Genomic DNA, 21893 nt, shown 5'->3' on the forward strand with positions numbered 1-21893 from the left:
CTTTACTGTATGTGGCTGTTATGCTTCAGAAAGCATGTTTTGATTCATGATGTATCAGAAGGCACATTATGATACACAACCTACATATAGGTTCCCTGTGTTTGGATATCCTTGATAGACCATGTATTTTATTCTTCTAAATGACTATGATATCACATCTTAGTCTTTTACCTATAGCATCTGCCCATAATTGTCTGTTCTTGTCCTGAGCTAAAAGGAACTACATATTGTTAGCCACAATTTCAACAACAAATGAAATATAACAAGATTATGGGAGCATGTCATCATTTGGTAATAATAATTTTTATGCATTCCATGCATGGTATCTATTATGTTCACTTTTCATAAAGTATATTCAGAAAACACCCCCTTTGAACCCTCCTACACTATTGGTGGAAATGCAAGCTGGTGCAGCCACTCTGGAAAACAGTATGGAGGTTCCTCAAAAAGTTGAAAATAGAGCTACCCTATGACCCAGCAATTGTACTACTGGGTATTTACCCCAAAGATAAAAATGTAGTGATCTGAAGGGACACCTATACCCCAATGTTCATAGCAGCAATGTCCCCAATAACCAAACTACGGAAAGAGCCTGGGATGTCCATCGACACACGAATAGATAAAGAAGATATGGTGTATTTATATACAATGGAATATTATGCAGCCATCAAAAAACCCGAAATCTTGCCATTTGCAATGACGTGGTTGGAACTAGAAGGTATTATGTTAAGCGAATTAAGTCAATCAGAGAAAGACAAGTATCATATGATCTCACTGATATGAGGAATTTGAGAAACAAGACAGAGGATCATAGGGGAAAAGAGGAAAAAATTAAACAAGATGAAACCAGAGAGGGGGACAAAGCATAAGAGACTCTTAATCTCAGGAAACAAACTGAGGGTTGCTGGAGTGGAGGCGGGTAGGAGGGAAGGGGTGGCTGGGTGATGGACACTGGGGAGGGTATGTGCTATGGTGAGCGCTGTGAATTGTACAAGACTGATGAATCACAGACCTGTACCCTTGAAACAAATAATACATTATATGTTAATAAAAATAAATAAATAAATAATAAAACAGCAAAAAAAAAAATAAAACACCCCCATTTAGTTACTCTTATTATACAACTCAATATCATTTATGAATTTAAATAATTTTTAAGTTAGAGTTTTCCATCTCACATGGATGAGAGATATAAGAAAAACTAAAGTGTGAACCAGTGTATTTTTAAGTAAAGTTTCCCCTTCCCCAGTCCTGTCTCACAGCAATAACTTCTTCTCCTAGATTCCACTCTTCTGAGTTGATTCACTCCTCTCCCCTTCAGTTAGCCTTGAAAAAGTTCTGGGTAGATCACAGTAACGCGCAACTCTGGGAATACCAGTCGCTTTGCTCTTTCAACTCTCTCTTGTGTTAATACATCTCAGCCTAGTCACTGCTCATCAATCTTCTCAGAAGAGAGGGAGAATAATAGAAAGTCAGACACAATAATTAGAATATCTACATCATCAAGTGGAGCCATATTGGCTGAAATGATTTATTCACCCCCCCTGGTTAGCACAACAGAGGGAAAAGGCAGTCAAACAAACTGTCTCTTTCCCTCAAAATATACTTATGTATTTACTTAAGTGATCCCACCATTATCTCAACTCTTGACTTACCTCACTTGTACCCTTCCTTCAATCCTCAGCTCTTATCTCACTCCTTCCTGAAGAATACTGCTTTTGCTTCTCCATTACACTTATTATCTATTCTGAACTTTCACCACTTGACCTATCTCATACTGCGAGCCATCCTTGTATTTTCTATTAATGTCTAATACTTACTAGACACTCACCATGCCAACCACTTTGCTTAGTGTTCCATGTGTATCCTCCATGATACATGTATGTATTTATTATTTATTTATTTATTTATTTATTTATTTATTTATTTATTTATTTAGATTTAGCTATATTTGAGAAAGACAGAGCTCTTGAGTGGGGTTTCGAGCAGGGGAGAGAACAGGGGGGAGGGGGAGGGAGGGGGAAAGAATCTCAAGCAGATTCTGAGCTGAGCACAGAGCGATTGACGCAGGGCTCAGAACCCTGAGATCATGACCAGAGACAAAACCAAGAGTCACATGCTTAATAGACTGAGCCACCCAGGTGCCCCTCCCCCACAATACATTTTAAAAAGTTACCTTCCAAGCCTCATGTAATCTACACAACCACCTAAAAGGGTAGATCTTTTAGTATCCCCATCTCACAAATAATCATTGAGTTTTAGTGACGCATATTATCCAGGATCACCCACACAATATGTCAGATTTGAGCTCACATCTGATTACCAAAACCATGCTCTTAACTACAATGTTCTACCGATTCCAACTAGAGTGTGGTTCTGGGCTCAGTGCCATGTACCTATAATGCACTCAAATACATCAATTAAAATTAATGATGATGACAATTTTTATGAGTTATTTAATCACTTCCATTGGAAACTGAAGTATAAAAGAACCGACAGTTATTGAATACCTCTTTTGTGGTATGCATTGTGTGGTCAGAGAAGTCAAGTTAACCGCTCATGGTTATTCAATTAGTACCTGAACTTACCTCATATGATTTTCTTAAATATGCCTAGGCAAACTAAAATGGTTAAATATTTCATGAAATGTCCTCGACACTTTCTCTCCTTTTGTTGTTAATTTATTCCCATTACCTAGAATGTTCTCCATTCTTCGTCTCTCTTCCATGCATGCCAAAAGGCTCTCTGATGCCCACCTCGTTTCTTCCCCACATAAAGACTTTCCTGATCCCTCGCTTCTCTGTGATATTTTACTTTCTTGAAAAAAGTTGGGATATGTTATTCTTCGCACATTTGCCCCATAATTTGCATTTTGACATACTTGCTTAACTTCTCCACTAAATATACTAAATATGAGCTCCTTGGGGGTAGAATGCAGGCCATCTTTATCTACATATGCCATAAATTACAGTGTACTTCATTACATATTATATTAGTAGATATTATGGTAATGATCAAATATTATAGAGAATCATCGATCACTGACATTTTTAGATTTTCTGAGTTGGCTTCCACTGACTCACTATGTAACATTGCTTTCCATCTAAGATTAAATTAATTTTGTTGTTTCATAAATAAGTTGTACACACTAATGCCCCATGCGTCCAGACTGTTTCTACCAGAAAGGCCTTCCCTGCTCTTCTGTGCAAAATTTTCCATGCTCTTGTAATCCACTTTAATTCTTACTCCCTGTAAAACATATTTTCCTCATTCTCAGTAGCATACCATAGCATAATTAACAAACCACTGTCACCTCTAAACATCGTAGCATTTGTTTTACATATAAATGATGGACCAAACTGACTCATCATTGGGTACTATAATTTGTCAAACACTGTGTTGTAATGTTTTTAAGAAAACGGAGTAATCTTATGTGTTTTTCTATTCCTAGTAATCATGACAGTGGTTGATGTATAGTTATTCTTATTAACTTTTTTTTAAGATTTTTATTTATTTATTTATTTGAGAGAGAGAGAGAATGAGAGATAGAGAGTATGAGAGGGAAGAGGGTCAGAGGGAGAAGCAGACTCCCCGCCGAGCAGGGAGCCCGATGCGGGACTCGATCCCAGGACTCCAGGATCATGACCTGAGCCGAAGGCAGTCGCTTAACCAACTGAGCCACCCAGGCGCCCTATGCTTATTAACTTTTTGTTCATTCAAAATGAATTTAGAAGTTTTTAAAGAACATTTTCTGATGAGAAAGCGAGCAATATTTAAAGAAGCAAGAGCACGATAATATGGAAATGTACACCTGGACAAATCAGAGTTACACTTGAGCCCAAACCACAGCAACAACAACAAAACACACACACACACACACACACACACACACACACACACACACACACCCCAAGTGGAAAGATTTGTCTCTCTTCCAACACTTTTCACATCCAGTACACCAAGTCAGGGTGTCTCTGCTTAGCTCCTCCATTCCTGGTCATTCTCCTTCTCCTTACAATCCTCTACTGTCGCTGTATGCATTTAACCCCGGATGGCAGCTGGCATTTGTGTAGCATGCTGTAGAATGAATTCTATTTGTGAAAACTTTATATTAAAAAAAAATTAGCCCAATGGCACACTAAATCGTAGTTAGTCTGGATTGATAAGAGAGGGTGAGGTAGTTCTGCACAGGGACTGTTCTTTATCTCCGTCCTAGTTTCTCATAGGTCCTGGCCAGAACGTGCCAACTGAATGCAGGGTGGCAGGATGAGCCAAGGTTTGGACTTTCTTTGTTCCAAATATTGCTGAAATTTATTGAGATACCTAGTGTAATGATTTGTTTCTTGGTTTCCTCAGGTAAATATCTTAGGATGAGTAGAATTATGCTTATTTTTGTTTGTTTTATTATGAGCAAATTGGGAGCAAAAGAGACCTGATTTCAGTGTAACAAAATATGACCTTGTACTTTTTTTTCCATCGCAAAGATAATAAGAAAATGTTTCAAAGTTGTCTTTGGTTTATTTCATTTTGCCTTATTTTCTTTCCTACCACTAGTGTGTGTGTGTGTGTGTGTGTGTGTGTGTGTGTGTGTGTGTGTGTGTGTTTGCATCTAGTAACACTACTTTGAATCTGTGTTATTTTCATGTGTGGCTTTATATATAGTAAATGGTAGAAATATTTTAAAGAGGCATAGCATCATCATATTGAGACTAAGAATTTTGTTATTTTGAATTTAAATAAAAGTAAATATTTATTTTTATTATATCCATTTCTTTGTCAAGGAGATTTGATTCAGTTTTATATGTTCAAAACGTATGATATGTTCTGAAGCATATGTACACATATATACATACACTCAAATGTATATGAGTAGAAAGAATACATTCTAGGCAAAAAAACACATTGATACCATGCTCATAGAAAAGAGAGAAGGCATTTATTTTAATAAAGAATAACTGTAGCCAACTGTAATCTACACATGGTAACTACACTAAGAAAACGGAAAGTTCTGAAAGTTGCTAAGAGTCAATCTTAAAAGTTCTCTTCAAAAAAAAAAATCTGTACCTATGTATGGTGAAGGATGTTAACTACACTTACTGTGGTGATCATTTTGCAACATATACAAATATTGAATCATTATATTGTATACCTGAAACCAATTACCGTTGTATGTCAATTACATCTGAATGAAGAAGTAAAAACTAAATAAATAAAATGCAACCGTAGGCAAAAGTTTCTCAGAGACAGACTGACATAATTATGTCTTACCACAGCTACTTACATATTAACAATTACTTAAGGTAAAAAATATTTGCCTTTGAATATTGTGTCCTAGAAATAATGTAACGGCACAAAGTAACACTGTATTTCACATTTATTGTACTTTACTAAGAGAACACTTAGAATTCATCACTGATTATTTTTACATTTATGTTACTATTAAAAGGCAAGTTGCTCTTTGTGATGTGGTTATAATTTATAACCAGAGACAGTCTAAGTTTTTAAGCTAAGACTATACCTCACCTTCACATATCATTTACATATACTGATTGCTTCCACATGTCTGGCATAAGGTAAAATAGTTTATGAGCATTGTAATATGGTGAAAGCCACAATGAAATAAAATTCATCTTTGTCTAGAGTACCACAGAAATTTATTCATGCTGGTGCATAAAGTGTTTTCCAAAAGAATTCTGCCTTCCAGAAAAATCTTTAAAAGCCAAATGCGGTTAGTGTCACCTCCTTTCTTAAGGACGTCTAGCTTTCCTAGTCTGGCTTCCAAGTGTCTTCTGTTAGACAAAAGCCCCTTTAAGTTACTCTCAACATGTTCTTCATTCTATTTACTGGCTTCAGGCGGCAAGTTTATTTTCCTGATGACCAAATATCCCCTTTCCTGCAAATGGGTTATTTGCAATCACAGGTGGTTATAGAATTGGTCAGAAAGCCCCAGACTTTATATCTACAGTGTTTCATTCAGACTCAGGGACATATTAAATAGAAATATTGTGTTAATTCCTATGTGAATTCAATACTCTTCAAGTTGTCATGAAGGATGTTGTGTCTTCATGGACTAAGTCATAACAAAATAACATTCAAGGCAACCATTACACCATTTAAGAGGATATGCTGTAAGTATGGGAGCAAATAAAACTAGTCATTTCCTGGTTATTTTTACTGAATATTAAATGGCTGACTTTGGTTCATGTTGAAAACATGACTTGGAACTTACAGTCTGTGAGAGGCAGACAACCCTTTCCCTAAGAAACAGGTGCTTCCTTGCTCAGCCTGGCTCAGGAAGTATTCATAGCCAGAGACCTGCCTGCATCCTCACTACTAGCTTTATGTATACACTCATACAGATTCCGCTGAAGTTACACCTGAAGCTTGGTCAGGCAATAGGTCAACATCAAGACGTTTAGCTTCACCCATGCAGGACTGAAAGGCCTAATGTTAGACTCGGCTGCTTTTTCATCAATTGTTTACTTTCAACACCAGCCTTTAACAAAGCCTCCTCAAATGTGCCCTGCCCAGCTGACATTGACAAACCTCATGGTTTTTACATTCAGACTATTTTACAAGTCTTTGAAATAAGTGCACTACAAATATAACAGTTGTGAATTTCTTTGTATTATTATTATTAATTGAACTCACAAAAAACGTAACAGAGAACACCTGCATGCATACCCATACCAAAGAGCAAAACACGGTGATCTACAACCTTCTATGTACGAGACCGTGATTGAGCAAATCACAATGTATTGTTATTATCACGATACCAGCTACCAGCTACCATAAAGTAGCTATTCTCCCACTTTAGGGAAGAGCAACCCGAGGCTACTAAAGCTAATAACATGCCCACATCCTAACACCTAAAAAATGCCAGAGTCAATTCAATGCTCTCTTCACCATGCTAAGATTCCTCTTGTCCTTCTGAAATCTTTGTTCTAGTAGCTAAGTTAGAAAAAGCCACTAATTTTCAATAGGCCAACAAGCAAGGGCTTCAACACTGTAAACACAGCATGACTTCCTATTCAATAACACTAAATAAAGATAATATATTTCATCGGATATGTTTATTTTGCACATTCCAAGAATGGAATGTTGGAATTCATTTTGCACACTCCAAGAATGGGAAATTTTATTCTTTTGGAAACATGAAAAGGCAATAAATCTGGCTGTTCAGGTGGGGCACACAAGAGACATTCGGCTATTACCTCTATCTTTTGTTTCTCTTAGAAAAATCAATTGTTTGAAAAGCTGGTATAATATGTACAATGGAGAATCCATTCGGGAGAATGAGATCCATAGTGTGTGTTACATGTGATACGCCTCAGTCTTAGAGACTGAGATTTGTATTAAAGAAACAAATTACTACAGCATCGCTAATTTCACTTCCTTATATGGCATCTGCCTAAAAGAGTCAAAATAGATTCTTTCAAAACGAATGTGCTAATATTTATAAAGCTGTGGACAGAAATACTGTCAGAGGCTAGCCAGTTTCCTCTAATTTGACAGCTAAAAAGCAATGCCAATGAGACAAGTATTAATCTTATTTCTGATGAAACAACATTGAACAAAATAGACACTGACTCTACTCTGCCTTGCTAAGTGATTTCAGGCATGCAAGAAAAACTTTTTCTAGTCACTTGGTCCCATTTTGTTCTTATGCTAGAGATCTTTCTCAAGAAGCTGTCTGGATTGGGAGGTTGAATGATAGAGAGAGGATGTGTGCTCTGTTAGAATGTGCCAAGGGAACCTTAATTCTGTTCTGAATAGGCACCTCGGGAAGCAAAAGAAGGCTGAGACTCTATTGAACATGAAGAACACACAGTGAAAGCAAGAAACTCCATGGCTCTGGGCCAGTGTGTCAGAGCCTAACAGGGAATTGGAGTCTTAGGAGTAGTTGCTTTGTTTGAGCACAGCTTCCAATTCTGTCTAGTTAGAATCAAATGCAAAGGAGTGAATCCCTGTACGCCAGTCCAGGAGAAAAAAAAATCTATTAAAGAAGGATGAGCCCACATAATATAGTAACCTGAAAACAAAAGGGCCACCCTTCATATCTTGCTTTGCCCAAATAGTGACATTGTAACAGAATAAGATGCATGCACAATACCTCACCAGAAGCCCTAAATGTGTGTTCTGCCATAAATCTAAGACAATTGAAAGGAATTAATATGCAATAGAATATTTCAGGTAGATGGCTGTATCCTAAAAGATGCTAGACTGTTGGACTTTAAGATTTTAGATGAAAGCACAAATATCTGCAGTTTTTCTTAAATACAACTTGCATTTTTCTGGGCGTGTGAAAATGTATTGCTCTATGTAGATAAGGCAGAGCTACATGCCTACATATGGAGTCTCTGTACCCCAGCAGAACAAGGTCATTATATGAGGCCCAAATTGAACTGTAGCCATTTGTTTTAGAATCTTGCTTCAGCATCTCAGCTGATGCCTCATTAACTCAGAACTGAAGGCTAGCTACCAGGTTTCTGGATTCCTAAAGCATTGCTTTGCACATACCACTCATTTACAAACATTAAAGGGCTTCATCATCTATTGTTCAAATCTGAAGTGTGCATTTTCTAACCCATTTCAAAATTTTCCACCATTCCTCCATATTTAAAACACCTCTGTAGCCATAAATTACTTTTCCTCCCATATTTCACCTTCTATAATGGGCTATGTCTTATACTCAGATCTGTTGTACATGGGGTCTCATCTCTGCTCCTTAGCCCTCTCACCTGGAATGATTATATGTCACCTCCTCACTTACTCCTTCAACCACTTCAGGAATTTAATGAGGCACTATCACGTCCAAGACTCTGTACTTGACTGAGAATAGAAAAAACACCTGGCTGGCTCAGTCGGTAGAGCGGACTCTTGATCTTGGGTTTGTAAGTTTGAGCCCCACGTTGGAGGTAGAGATTACTTGAAAAAAAAAATCTTAAAAAAGAAGAAAATGGATAAAGAAGAGGATGATGTTAAAAATCCAACAATCTGGGTCTTCTCCCGTTCCAAGTGGTTAAGTTTCTTCAGGATAGTTGCCACATGCTACGTTATACTTCTCTGCCTCTTCAAAAGCCTTAGGAAAGGAGATACCAACGTCAATGTTTATTGGTGAGAACGGCATCAGTAAAGAACTAAGGCTGGGAAGATGTGAACCCAGGAAAGAAAGTTTACAAATGTGACGTGGAAAAGTTGGAACCAGGTGGAGGCATGGTTCGGGCTGCAATGTGGAGAGTTTCACTTTCCAGTTACTACCAATTGTTGCATCACACTCCTAGTTGCAGAAATTTAAAAACTTATTGCTCTTGAATTCTCCAGATCCTCCTCATACACAGTCATTTACCAAATCTAATGTTCCTTTACTTTCAATATGTCTCATCTTCAGCCTTCGTCTCTCATTTTCATTATCGTGATCCTTACGTGGGGATTAATTTCCTCATACGTGAACAACTCCAAGACCTCCAATTAGTTCCCTCTATGCCCTAGACTCCTTTAAGTTAATCATCCTTTTAGGTCAAGCTCCGGAGTTTGGACTTTAATCAGTAAAGCTTTAAAACAAAGGAAAGGCATAAGTAGATTTGAATTTCAGAAAGAATTGTAGCCAGTAATGATGGAAAGAAGAGACAATAATTAAAGGTGGCTGTTGCCATTGTAGGGCAAGTAATGATAAGGATCTGACTTAACCTGGAAGAGAGAGCAGGACAGATTTGAATGACTCAAGAGACAGAATCCCCAGGACATCTAGTTAGATATGGGTTGGGCCAGCGAGAATAGGCAAAGATGCTTCTGGTCTGGACAACTGTGACAAAATGACAGCATTCTCTGAAACTGGGAATATGGAGGACAAACACGTTTGTAGAAAGGTCAGTGGTTGCAGTTTGGAACAAGCTGAGTTGGAGTTCCCCATGAGAGATCCAGGTGTAGATATTCCGCAGCCTTTAACACGTGGAAGAGGTAAATGTCAAAGACCCCAGCTGGCTCAGCCCCTCCCCAGAGTTTGTAGTGTCCGGGAAAGTAGGCAGGAGCGTGGGCAGATGGGGAAGAGCTCCCTGGGTGAAGAATTTCTGGTTGGGTGAGCTTTCTCCTTCTGGGTCATCACTTGGGCAACATTTCTACATCTCAAGGATCAAGGAGGTTATTTTGTCCTTTAATCAGCTTATTTTTATACGTGTAAAGCTGAGGCAGTTGGACTAAAATTATGGGAAGCACACTCCCTGTACCAGGCACAATGTCTAGTTTAGATTGTTAGGTACATGCATATAGAGGGAGGCAATTGACTGAAAATTTAAAGTGGCAAGATTACCTAATTAAGAAATGGTCATTTTGTTTGCTCTTCTGGAGATCCACCTGATAAAAATAAGAAGTTCTAAACCTCTTCCCGAGAGAGAGATAAGGGCTTTTAATTTTTGAGGCCTAGAAATTTTTCCATATTCCCAGGGGGAACTTAACAGAATTTTGTTTCAAAAGGAGAGGCTTTAATGAGATTTATTTGGATAAGACAAGAAGGTACTGGATGAAGACTATTTCTAGGGCAAAGATGGGGATGGAGGATGGGGGAGGCGGACGGCCAGAATCAGTTAAAACAAGATAACATATTTAAAATCTGGAAAGATGGAATGCTATTATATTGGGGGAATCTGTGTCCTGCTCACACCCTGCACTCTGGAGGTGGAAGGACTCGAGAGTAGAAATACTGTGTGCATTCCAGTGGAAGCAAGATACTAAACACCATGGCCTGGAGCCAACATGCTGGGAACGCTCAATCGAAAGGCCACTGAGAGAGGCACGTTGGCAGCGTCTTCGAGTAGGGTTGCCTTAGAGAAGACAGAGAACTCCGCTAGCCAGCGGCATTGTACTGTAGAAGATGCACTGGGAAGGTCAAACATTAAAGGACAGAAGATCATAGCCAATCCTGAACTACCCAAGACCTGATATCAAGCAATGGGAGAGATCCTTTCTTCACTATTTCTCAGCATTCCGCTTTCCACAAATCACAATTAAACATAAAGTGTCTTAGAAAAATAATGACTTGAATGTAACTTTTCTTGTATTTGTTATGAATACACACACACGTACTACATATAAACACATTGATTTATGTAGTTCTTCATCTATATGTAATTTTGCAAGTACAGTTACACTATTATGATCAAATTTCCAGAAGTGACCACGAACCAACAACTTTGCCTAATCTATTATGAAATGTCCCAAAATTTTGCTAGGCTGCTTTTTGAAACCAATGTTTTCCTAAGTGAACTCGAGGAACATCCAGAATGATAAACGGAGTGCTAAGCAAATTAAAATATATGCAGTATATAACTTAGCAGTTAAAGATGGTACATAACAGAAATACACAGTTAAAGGGACTTTAAAACCTGATACTCCTCATATAGGTGACTTAAGTGTTTTCATATTAAAAACAAACATGATTTATAAAAATAGCAACTGCTTTTTTTCACAAATTGTTGGAGGATTGGTTAAGGAAATAATAAAGCAGAAAACAATAGGAAATAGGAAAACAAGAAGAAAACTGCATTCTAATCCAGTATGTTTTATAATCTGAAAGGAGCTATACTTACAATGTTTTCTACACTGGATAATCAACTCAACTTTCTTTTCTTTCTTCCATTGGTTTGAAAGAAACCTGGTCAATGTATTTTATAGACAAATCCCAAAGGAGAGGCGGATGAGCCCAAATGACCATTGCGACCATCGTGGAAAGTCCTTACAAGTATGTACCACTTGTCCCTCTTGATCTCATTTTCAGTCAAACCTAGACAACTGCAGATTAACTCCATGATGTTCCAAGCCTGTTACACTGCAGCTTTCAGTTCCCTTGTTAAAGGACAGATTTGTTTCCGTATCACATTTGAATGCAGAAAAATTACATAACTATACTATTTTTTAAGCTATGTAAAAATATACTGTCTTCCAGAAAGGAAAAACAAATCACAAAGAAATAGTTTTCGATAGTGGTAATTACCACTTTCTCTACGTCTGCCTTCTCACATTCTTCTTGTCTATTGAGGTCCACCTTCCTTGCAGCCTATTTTTAAAAGTCCACTGACATGTTTAGGGAGATGCGATATTGCCTTCCTCAGAAGTTCTACTATATTCACTGTACCCAAGAACCTACTTGTCCATGAAGAAATGGTCACATGCCATATGTGTCTGTGTGTGTTTTACACAGAGAATACAAATAAAAAATAGGTATTAATTATAATAATGAAATTTGTAAATAATTGAAATTTGCATAGCTGATGAAAATCTAGGTCCATTTAAAGGCTGATCACAGCAGAGCTGAGTTTATTCTCTTGAAACTTCAAATTTGAAGATAAAAAAACTAAAATTTCTAACATATGTGATGAAAATTCCCAAGTACTTGTCTAGTTTTGATCTGATCTCACTTATAAACAACCTTGTTTTGGCTTTCCCCAAATATATTCCTTAAGGGCTGGGATGAGACCTTAATTACTTTTTAATGTCACTTAATAGCTCTGATTTGTACACACAGCACTCTTGGTAGTACTTTTGTCCTTTCCTGTGGATACCTCTACTTTGCCCCAAGACCAACATATTTTATAAGAATTTAACATCAAGCACTGTAAATCAATGTATATTCTAAACATCAATTCCAGACCTATAAGTGGACTAAGCAAATTAGTTGAGTCAAAGATAAGAGGAAACAAGGAAGGCATCTTAGCAAGCTGTGGAGAGCAAAGCCAGGATTCTCTCAAAAGCATTAACAATGAAACATAGTCACTTTCAATTTTTTTAAATGATTGTACTTCCAACTTTGGTAGAACTGATTTGTTTTACACAAAGGTTTGGAAACAAAGAGAAGGACGATGAGACATTTTATCTTTAGTCACTATCTGGTTCTAGAATAGCCTCCCTCACTTTCTTTTCTGGCTAAATGCATCGAGACATGATAATGAAAAAAAAAAATCAGGGTGTTCCTTCAAAGACAAGACACAATTCCTCCACCTGGTTCCTAAGATCTTCCAAGATGTATGTATCGTTATATATTCTCCACGTCTTACTTGCAGGCAAGTAAAGATAGCCAGATACTTTGTGATTCAGTCCGGAAACAGGCTTGGTTCAGAGGAGGTACTGTTTGTGGAGACCACACTGCTCCCATACCCTTTGTGCGCTTCTAAGTGCCTCAACTGAGAGCCTCCTCCTCTAGGGTCTAGCACTAAGCTTACTTTCCCTACATTACAGTGTACAATTCACATACAATGAATTGATTTATTACACACGTGCATTCTTTTTGTACTCACTTATATAGAGGCATCTGCGTTTAAAAAAACAAGGTGTGTCAAATGAAGCCCAGAATGACTCAACAAGTCACATTAGCCATTTAGAGGCTAACGATGAAAAAGAATAGATCTAGCCTTGAGAACCTCACTGTCTGGCACAACAGAGATGATCCTTTTAAGTAATTTTACAAACCAAAGAAGTCATTTGACATATTCAATAATCCTAAACTCCGTTTAGTTCGCCGATGAAGACTCAAGTGGGTGGTGCTATATTTTATCAAAAGACATGTTTATGATATCGGCAACAGAGTGAGTTACTGTGAGATTTGGTCAACATTGCTTCCCACGTCATATCTCTCCAAGCAAAGAGAACCTGGAAACCCAGGTTTAATGACTCATTTAAGAGATGACAAGATTCCCTAAATTTGTTGTCTCTTTAAGTTTTACCCTAAGCTTGTAGAAAGTTCTAAGATTCAATTATTCTCCATATTTATCAACAGCATTTTATTTTTGCTTATCTTCATTCCCTAATTTAAGTGTATGTAAATTGTATATTTTCTTATCCTGGGTTTGACAGAGTCCAGCTTTGTTACTGTTTGGAAATAGTGTGTGAATTCCTATTTATACTGATGTTTATGTCTTGGCAATAGAAGGAGATAGTAACTGGAGACATTCAGACGTATTTGTGTCAGATAAAATTTATTGATTCTTCCCTATGTTTAATTATGATAATAATTTAAAACAACCTACAAATCACAAGGAGTCACTTTTTAAAAATATATCGAATGTGATTTACTAAACATTTTACCGTCTCAATTAGCTACTCTCCAGTTACAATGGCAATAATGTGTCACAGGCAGGCTGCATCATTTCTGTTAAGGACATTTTATGATTCAGACTTAAAAAAATAGAAATGAGTGTATATATATGAGCATATATAAAATATTTAATATACATACAGACACACGAAGCTGTCCTTCCATCATTCTGATTGGTACTACTATTTCACTCATTATTTTGTTTTACATTCTACAGATCAATTTCACTTGTAAAGTCGTATTTAAGTTAAAAATTTTTTTGTTTGTTTATTTATTTATAACCATTTACTTTTCTAGGGTCCAAATGTACCAATAAATGTATGCACGGAGCACATCAAAACCTTAAGCAAACTGCATTTTAACTAATGCTTCTGCACTGTGCATGTTACATCTCCTGACTCTTCTGCCAGTTTTTCCAAACTTGGCCTCTACACATTACTCTGTGTATATTTATCCTAGCAGCCTGCCCATTTCCAAACTAATGAAAGGGCTGTCACAAATTGCTAGTGCCACCTATTAGTGGAAGCATAGAACTGCAAATCATGATAATCCCTTTAAATAGCACCTTAGAAGTCATGAGGGGTAAGATCTATCCCAAGACTCACACTTGTCCTAATTCATGTTTACAGCTGCTGGTCTTTTTAAAATAAGCTTTCACTGCATGCACTAAACTTAGACACTGTCATGGGTTTTGGAGATTTTGCCAATAACTTTGCCCTAATGAATCAAATTTTATCATAATTTTTTTTCATAAAGGTTTGATAAGTGCAATGTCTTAATCAATTAATATGTAACTCTCTGTGATATAATATCATGACTTTGAAAATGAATGCTGTGAGATAATGACTGATTAAAAATTTAGTTTAGTACTGGTTTCTGGAAGGTTTCACAACAATTGAAATACAAATTCTATTTAGCATAGTCCTGGCTTTAGATATAAAATTCTCCCAAACATGTAAAGGTGTGACATTTTGACTTTTGGACTGTGACATGTAGGTGTGTCACTGAAGCTTAAATGAGAAAAACTGGAATAGGAAGGTAAGTCACAAAATTTCTTATTGCCGACTTAAGTTCATGATAATTTTATGTTACTTAAAGCACATATCTGAAGTACAATTATACATTCACACTAAGTACAAATAGATTATGCTCTGCAACCAAAAGTTTACTTTTATTTCCTTACTAGGAATATATGCAATCATATTAATTAATTTTAATTAAATTTATTCTTGAAAGAGCTTTCATTTGCATTAATGTTTAGAATATAGAATTTAAATGTAATTCAGCAAAAATCGTAACTTTTTTTAATTATGTTGTTTGATTTATATGTGATAATTGAAAGTAAGAAAACAAGGAGAAAGTAGTTATGACAGATCTATACATCTATTTAATTGCCTAAATATTCATGTATTTTATATCATTGTCAAGAGTGGAGTCTTGGAAATGATTTATATGAAGAGAAATAACAACATAAAGTTAGAATTGGAAAAATTATCTCTTCAGTATTCAGGTTTCTTTAAGCTAGTAATGACTGAATATCATTATCAAAATTTGGTGGGTTAGAATTTTACATGGCATGGTTTTGTGGTCTCAATTATTTTCCTGCTTGCTAACGTCTACACTGTATAAATTATTATTTCAAAGGCCAATCTGGTTGGCATCTTTAATCAGAGAAGCCACAAATTGGAGATTTTCACTAGCCCACATTTGATCTGACCAGGATTGGATCACAAGATGTGGGACTGAGCATCTTGTTTTATTTTATTTTTCATTATTTTGCCAGAATATATTTGTTGAGTAGGTGAATAAAAATTTCTAGTTTCTAGTGTGCTTAAACTGAAGATTTCAGAATCAAAATATGATTTTTAAAGTTAACAGAATTTGAGAAGAAAAGGCCATGTTAAATAAGGATCGGTAAGTCAGAGACCTGATGTCAAACATGCGGTGCCTATAGGAGAAAAGATACTGCAATGAATTTATAACTTCTTTGCTCTGTGTGGGTGTGTGTGAATATATATATATATACATATATATATATATATATATATATTATTCCTCTACCTTTCATAGACGCTTTTCTTTTTAGCTATGAGGAGATTGTCAGTATAAGACATATTCCATCCTATAGAAGCATGTGAATACTTAAGATATCCAAGAGGACTTTTCATGGGACCCAAAAGATCATGCCCACTCTAAAATAAATAAGTAAATAAATAATTTAAAATATGAAAATTATTGTAAACCAGTAACAAAATTGTTGTAAAGTGGCCATAAATTTCACAACCTGTAGGTTGCCAAGATTACTTTTTCTCAGCTATAAAACATTAACATAAAGTTTTGTCATTCAAATATACCCAGATATTCATGTATGTACACATATATATGTTTGTATGTGTGTATCTGTGTGCTCTGGTAGAAGTAAAGAAAAATCCTGAAAAGTCACCAAGTTTAATTAGTAAATCATTATTCGTAGTAATGAACTTTGAAGTGATCATAATGTACTGAGCAATGGAAAAAAAGCTTTTGTAATTTTTATTTCATAATTTTTAATTAAATATTATATTCTATTATCAGAAAGATATGTGTGAGAATTTTGATTTAACTGATAATCTCATTGTTATAATAATTAGACTCTGAGGGGAAAGAAAAGCTTTACAAAGTATGAAAAGAAGGCCTTTAAAACATTCATTTAAGGGCTATTTACTAAATTCTCCCTGTGAAAGTAAAGTTAAAGACATCGATTTAACCTTTGGATTCACATGATCACCATCACATTCAGACTTGCATGTGTCTTTGATTTCTACTAAAACTGAAGCACACAGTGTCCTGGAAAAGCTCATTACACTGAGTGATGGAACATTTGTCATTTGTTTAAAACCCCAAACCTAATTTATTTCCTTGTGATTTCCATAGGTTTTTCTGAAGTCTTCATTGTACCACACATTCCAAAAGGAAGATTATATGATAGTCTGGTTTTTCATGAGAAAAGTGAAATCTGACTAGTTTTGTAGGCGAAATAAACAGTTATGCATCAATTTTAAAAAGAAACATTTTAACATTTAGCTCTATTACATATACTTCAGGAAGGCAAAAGTATCTCTGAGAGAATGTTTCTTGAGGATAATTTGTATGTGACTGCTGAGATTTACAGAGTTCTCACATTTGCTTCCCCCACAAGGATTCTAAATCAGATTGGTTCAGAGGAAAAGCCAGCATACCCCATTTTTCTAATATTATCACTTCTCCAGATGGTCCTGAACACATCTATTCAATCCTTTTTTCCTAGAAAGTAAAGAGGTACCTTATTAGATATATATGTACATCCACTACAAAGGCTCCCTTCTTTTTCTTTCTCATTTAACATATCAAATCTCTTTCATTTCCTACTAGGCAAGATGACAAGTAGAAAGTAAGCACAGTGATTGCCTGAAACTTCGTCTTAGCAACTGAGCAATGAGAGAGTTAATGGTGGATCTTTGAAAACAAGTGACCATGGGAAATTAGGGTTGGCAGGGATTTAACTCTTCATGAATCATGCTGGAATATTTTTAAGGGCAAAGCAGTGGATGTTTTAACCGTGTTTGACATCTAATTAAGGAGGAAAAAGAAGTAGCCTAAAAAAAAAAATCTCTATTATACTTTAGAAACAAAGTACTGATAATTGGCTACCAGGCATTTGCTTTGGCAAAACATGTAGAGACAAAAAGGTAATGACAGACCAATAAAATGACAGAAGAAAAATTGCTTGGGCCATTCCTTTTCTTCTTCTTCTTCTTGTTCATTTCACAGTTTATTTTACCAAATTGCTAAGCCCTAGGTATTTCAATAGAATTGTTATGTAGGTGTGGGGCAGTTTGTGATTAAAAAAAAAAAAAAAGAATAATTCTAATGGATGCCATTGCTAAAAGGAGTTGATAAAGACAGTGTCCAATATATACATATTGTCAATATACACAAGACAAGTTTAAAGCCTGTACACATATCAAAGGACTATTCTAATTAAATGTTATCTGTTTAGTATATAGAAAGGAATGGCACCTCTTCTATAATGAAGAGTAATCTATTACCATGGAAATAAAATTCTTGCAAAATAAATATAATTCTCAATTCTTATTTATTTTACAATTTATTTAGCATTTAAACAAGTGTCCCCAAATCTAGTAGATTTTTAAAGTGTGTTTCATGCTTCAAATTTGTTACTCTAAAATTATAACATACAGCCATTCTCATCTTCAAGAAGTAAAGTTGCATGTGAAACTTACTCATAAGGCATATAAACTTGGATAAAATTGACCATCAACCTAAGTATTATTTGATGTCATTCTCTTCAAGAATGAAAATGGAAAGCAAAAACTGAGGAAAATACAGATGCCATGATATCATATACTATAAAAATAATTTAAAGACAGTTACTAGAGATATAATAGAGATTTAATTAAATATTTAATAGAGGCTATATAATTTTTTAAAATCTTGTATGATAAGTACAATTGCAACTCTGTTTGCTAATGTTTTAAATCCATTTCCACTTTAATCACTAGGAAACTATTATAGGAAAAATAAATATATCTTTCAACCCAATGTATTTTATCTAGCAAGTATTAATTCCAAATAAACACATTTAATAGGTGTTGAATTTCCTAATCCAAAGTGTGAAAATTACATCTCTCTTTCCTATTTGTGGTCCTCATTCACACTAGAGCATTCAGAAAGAGATGTTCCCCATCATGTGAAAATTAAAGAATATGTTTCTGGCATAAAAGCAGTGTGCAGTAGACAGACATCTCTACAGACAGATTTAATGACTTTCTTTCACATTATAGGCTGAAAACAGAATACAATTGAAGCTTCCCACTGCCCCACCCCCAATTCCCGAAATCTGAGACTCATAAGAAAGCAACACCTTAGGGAGTAAAAGTACTTGAGTTAAAGCATTTTAATCTCCAACTCCATTTTTACTAATAGCTCAGTTATATAAACACTGTCTTTCATTAAAAGTTTTATATATATATAATTTTCAATCTATGTTAGCATTATTTGATACATCTATCTATAAAATCTGTCTAAACAAATATAGAACAAATATTTTCTTTGAAGTCCTCATTAAAAACCAAGCATATGCATTAAACTGTGACCAAATAAAGTACTAGCAACCATGTGATAAAGCTTTTTTCCTTTCTTAAATTTATACTCTTTTTGAAAAGAAGTTCACACAACTAAGCTGTACAACCAGAAAGTAATGTCTCTTCAGTTCTCACTAAAGTACATATGAAATTAAATAAATTTATATTTCAAAGGCTTTAGCTTTACACCAATTAGCCAAATACACAGTCTTTTGTACAATCATAACACACTGTGGAAAAACTAGTCTGTTCCCTCCAGTTTATATTCTCTTGGCAAACCATGATCTACTGCTTATGTTAAGCATCTGATTGTCAGATTTGAACAAACTGAATATTCATGATGACGATTAACCATTTAGTGCCTAAAACTAAGAAAATACAATTTATCGTAACAATTACTATAGGTGAAGCATTCCCATCTACAAAGAGACTATTTTTGCAATAGCAATTTTTTTAAAGATATTTTAATAGAAGTAGAGTCAGAAAAATTAACAGAACATATGATCACATATACAGCTCAGCATTTACCAGGCATTCAGCTCTTCTCTGCAAATGTGATTAAATGTTCTTTGTTTGCATTTAAATTGTCATATATCAAACAGGAGACATGCTTTTATAAAAAAGTGTTTAAATCATCTCAGAAAGATACACACAATCACGTAGGTTTCCCAGGTTAAACTCAAGGTTTTACGGTTTGGGTTGGGAGGGAGTTCAAGGAATGAAAAGGTTGGGGCAGGGTGGGGGGGGGCAGGGGTCATTACAAAGCTGGCCGAAATAAAAGAAAAATAAAGATTTACCTTTGTAGGATAATTTCAGCCTTGGTACATTGTTCTTCCCATTTTGATAGTTCGCTCTCGCTGTAAGTAATACTCCCCAGAAAAGACAGACAATCCTAGCGAACCAGCCCATGCTGCAGACGCTGTAGGTCCTTATGCTGCTTCAGCCTTCCCTCCCGTATTGTGCGGCCAGAGAAGTTCAAACAATCTGGAAACTGGAGGTAACAGGTGATTTAGGTCAGTTTCATTCATAAATGCAGACAATCAAGACCTCACGGCAACACTAACACCTCTTCTTCTGTAATAGTCACTGAAGCACAGAAACTTCAAACCCTCAAAAAAAAAAAAAAAAAAAAAATCGAGCCAGGCACCGGATAATGAGGCACAACTGTTGTGTGGAAAGAAAAAAAAAAAAAAAATTAACAAGGGCTGCAGCAGTGGTGCTTAAGAAGCAGTTCCTTTTATCTAGGCTCTTCTGATAGCCGGTGGCGGACTCTAATCCTGCTCTCTGCTTCATTCGGCTCCGGGGAAGCAGAATGAAAGGGAAACAGAGAAAGAGAGAGAGAGAGAGAGAGAGAGAGAGAGAGAGAGAGAGAGAGAGAGAGAGAGAGAGGAACCGTGAGCAGCGCGGACTTTTCCTGTACACATGTAGGGAGAGATGACACAAGATCTCACAGACAGGTTTTCCCAACACTCACTAGACTGGCTGACAATGGGAGAACAGGCGAGCTCAACCCACTCCCCTTCCCTCCTGTCACACAACACATGCAAAAAACATCTCATAGAGATTAGAGCCGGGAGCAGAACCCTCCAGCGTGCCTCTCTGAAAGGCATGGAGCTATAAATTTACTTCCCAAGGCACGCGTTGTTTTATAGCCATTTTTAGGTGCAATTTTGATTAAAAAAATCTGAATTCTGCTACCTTACAAAATTTACAACTAACACTCATGATATAGTTCCTTTGAACTTGTGTGTTATATGTGTGTATGTATGTGTATCTATATACATATGCATATGTGTCTATATGTGTATCTTTTTCACCACTATAACTTTAACCAGTGAAGGTTTTAAAGCCTTGTTAGAGATCATTCCCTCTTCCCAACAAACCCCCTTGGCTCAACTCCCCCCTTCCCCCGCCCCACTGCAATTTCAGTGAAGAAATTCCTAGTAAAGCCCATTTCAACAATCAGTTCAAGACAAATATAGGTCCACTGAGAATTATAAATTACAACTCAAAGGGATACTCAGAATTTAAAAACATCTATGGTTTTCCAGCTTCTGGAATGCCCTGGCTAACATTTGTAATGCATCACACATCTCATTAATTAAAGCCACTTCCCTAGTTTTGGTTTAAAGGGCAGAGGAAGATGACAAAGTTCACAAAAGTCCCTGCTGAGTGTCAAGGACCAATGTAAAGAGAGTTATCTCTGTGTCTTCATGACCTGGTGAAGGGTTACTAAATTTTCTGTGCACATGAATGTGTGTGTTCAGGCAGTCATAGAAGACACTATTAGTTCTTTCCTAAATACACATTTTGTCTGAGGTGTTTCAATTTCCTCTTCTATTTTTCTTTTGATTTTCCCCAAAGCTGATATCCTTATAGGATTTGGGGGGTTGGGATATATAGAAGTTAATAGGACAGGACTTTTCCCTCTTTACTCCTCAACTCTCTCTGCCCTCCCCGCCCCCCATACAACACACACAATTGAAATACAGAAGAGAGACCCCTACTTCAATAGTTTGGAAATTTCTCAACTGAAACAAGAGGGTGAGTCTCCCAATTACAAATGTAAACACTTACTGAAAGTGGCTTAGTATTCTTATGGAAAAAGATCTAAGCATCACCACTACAGCTTTCATGACTTAATGTCTACAGACCAATCAGGAAAAAGCATCTCCCTCACCCCT

The 21893-nt window shown here is 36.1% G+C and overlaps 1 protein-coding gene across 3 annotated transcripts in view; it reads right to left on the reverse strand.

The window, feature by feature from the left end:
• The window catches only part of SEMA3A (semaphorin 3A), a 463873-nt gene that overhangs the window by 188345 nt on the left and 253635 nt on the right, over positions 1-21893 (reverse strand). For 2 of the 3 annotated variants that reach the window (XM_027574767.2, XM_027574765.2), the window contains exon 1: positions 20007-20498. In XM_027574767.2, the coding sequence (XP_027430568.1) occupies positions 20007-20118 (112 nt within the window). In that variant the 5' untranslated portion in view covers positions 20119-20498. Of the gene's footprint in view, positions 1-20006; positions 20499-21893 lie in introns of those variants that run through there. The other variant, XM_027574766.2, reaches the window with a different exon arrangement.

This window comes from Zalophus californianus, chromosome 12 (genome assembly GCF_009762305.2).
Source record: "Zalophus californianus isolate mZalCal1 chromosome 12, mZalCal1.pri.v2, whole genome shotgun sequence".
Taxonomy (NCBI): domain Eukaryota; kingdom Metazoa; phylum Chordata; class Mammalia; order Carnivora; family Otariidae; genus Zalophus; species Zalophus californianus.